Genomic DNA, 2,027 nt, shown 5'->3' with positions numbered 1-2,027 from the left:
GTAAATATATCAAAACTTAATTTTTGATTAGTAATATGCATTGTTAAGAACTTCATTTAGACAAATTTAAAGGCAATTTTCTCAATATTTAGATTTTTTTGCACCCTCAGATTCCAGATTTTCAAATAGTTGTATCTCGGCCAAATATTGTCCCATGATAACAAACAATACATTAATGCAAAGCTCTATATCATAACTAAATGTAGAACATGTCACTGTTCATAAGTAACAATTTTCCTCTTTCCAAAATTATTTTTAAAAATATTTTTTACAATTGTTTACATTTTTACAAAATTAGTTTTATATTTAGATCATATTTAATACCGTTCAAAAACTTGGGGTCTGTAATTTATTCTTTTTATTTTTTGAAAAATTACTACTATTCAGCAGGGATGCATTGAATTGATCAGATGTGACAGAATTGTACATTTGTTACACAAAACTTATTTCAGATAAATGCTGTTCTTTTGAACTTTCTATTCATAAGAGTATTCATTTAAAAAACTGTTTCCATAATATATGCACCCAATTTAAATTCTTTATACTTTCTTGCCTTTTCTTTATGAATGGGTTTGTCAATCTGTGTTGTACTGTATGTGCTTTTTTTTTTTATTCCTGTTTGTGTTGTTATGCTTGTGCACTGTGCCTTTGTATGTGTGTGTGTGTGTGTGTCCAGGGTGGTGTGACCATCGACTTAGAGTTGCTTCTCCCCAAAGAGGCGAAAATGCTCCCCGAGACAAGCCCCCCACTGCACTACAACGTCTTTCTCTACAAGCTCCCCAAATCCCCTAAAAAGTCCCCTGTGCTGCGCCGGCCTCCTGGCAGATCTGTACAGGGGAGGCCTCTGTCCCAGCTCTGCCCCAGACGCAGCTCCGAACCCAGCTACAGCCCCATTAGCACACGTTCCCTACCGGGAGTCCTGTCCGGCTCATCCAGCCCTCACCTGGGCACGGCCTACACACCTTAACATGAGTGATGTACAACAAAACAAATGGCAAATTTATCCTACATGAGACTTCACCGTGAGAAATTTAAGAGACACTGATTGGTAATGAGTGAAAGTCTTGTGGATGAACAAGACATGGATTGGGATGCAGTTTAAAAGCATTGGACTTTACCGAAACAAAATCACTGAGCAGCACAATAAAGGTAGATGATAAATGGTGAGATGAATTAGCATTGTTGTGCAACAGGAGTATAAAGGGAAAATAAGTCAAGAAACTGTTAATTTGGTGTTACAGACAAACATGGATGTCATATGTGTTATGGTGCCATGTTTTATGTTGCATTTTGTCAAACAGCACATTCATATTCATACACATGCATTCACAAAAATGATGGAACCTGTAAACATTCAGGGCAAACAAACAACTTGATAACTATTATTATTAACAAGGTGCTTTTTGTGTGTTTTTAATGTTAGATTAATACTTTCACTGAGAATAAAGAATTTTAGAATTGTTTAGATCTGACATTGTTTATTGTTGGTTCCTTGGACAAAAATGTGGTCATCATTTTTTGAAATGAAAATAAAAAAAATTAAGTTGAGGTTGCTAATTTCTAGGGAAGCCCTGAACCCAAATGTGGGAAGAAGAAAAAAGAAAATCAAGGTGGAAAAAATGGGAAATGTCACTTGGATCTTTCCTGAGCCTAGTCCAGAGAATGTTTTCTCTCTATATTTTTTCTCTCTACAGTTTTTCTCTCCTGAAAAACTTTTCTCTCACAAAAAGCTTTTTTCTCTTCCAAAGAACATCCCCATATATATATATATGTGTGTGTGTGTGTGTTTGTCTCATGATTTCTTGTAAATGTATTATTCAAGAATAAATCAACAGAGGAAGCAGTGTAAGCATAAGATTTCATGCTTAATTATTGCGGCATCTGTGGCATGCTTAATTGTTAGCTAGCCATCTTTTTTGATGGCAAAATTCTATGCAGAGAGAAAAAAAGTATTTGGGAGAGAAAAAAATTGGAGTGAGAAAAGGTTTTGGGGTGAGAAATAATTTTTGGAGAGAGAAAAAAAATTC

General features: G+C 35.1%; 1 protein-coding gene across 2 annotated transcripts in view; it reads left to right on the top strand.

Annotated features, from left to right (window-relative positions):
• Nucleotides 1–1,418, top strand: part of cspg5b (chondroitin sulfate proteoglycan 5b) — a 23,166-nt gene extending 21,748 nt beyond the window's left edge. For both annotated transcript variants that reach the window (XM_016515095.1, XM_016515094.1), the window contains one exon: nt 677–1,418. In XM_016515095.1, coding sequence (XP_016370581.1) covers nt 677–967 — 291 coding nt within the window. In that variant the 3' untranslated portion in view covers nt 968–1,418. The remainder of the gene's footprint in view (nt 1–676) is intronic.
• The last annotated feature ends 609 nt before the right edge of the window (nt 1,419–2,027 follow it).

The sequence above is a fragment of the Sinocyclocheilus rhinocerous genome, unplaced genomic scaffold (assembly GCF_001515625.1).
Source record: "Sinocyclocheilus rhinocerous isolate Xijiao unplaced genomic scaffold, SAMN03320098_v1.1 scaffold897, whole genome shotgun sequence".
In the NCBI taxonomy this organism is placed as follows: Eukaryota; Metazoa; Chordata; class Actinopteri; order Cypriniformes; family Cyprinidae; genus Sinocyclocheilus; species Sinocyclocheilus rhinocerous.
The sequence above is the reverse complement of the archived record's forward strand: the minus strand, read 5'-3'. Positions and strand labels throughout refer to the sequence as shown.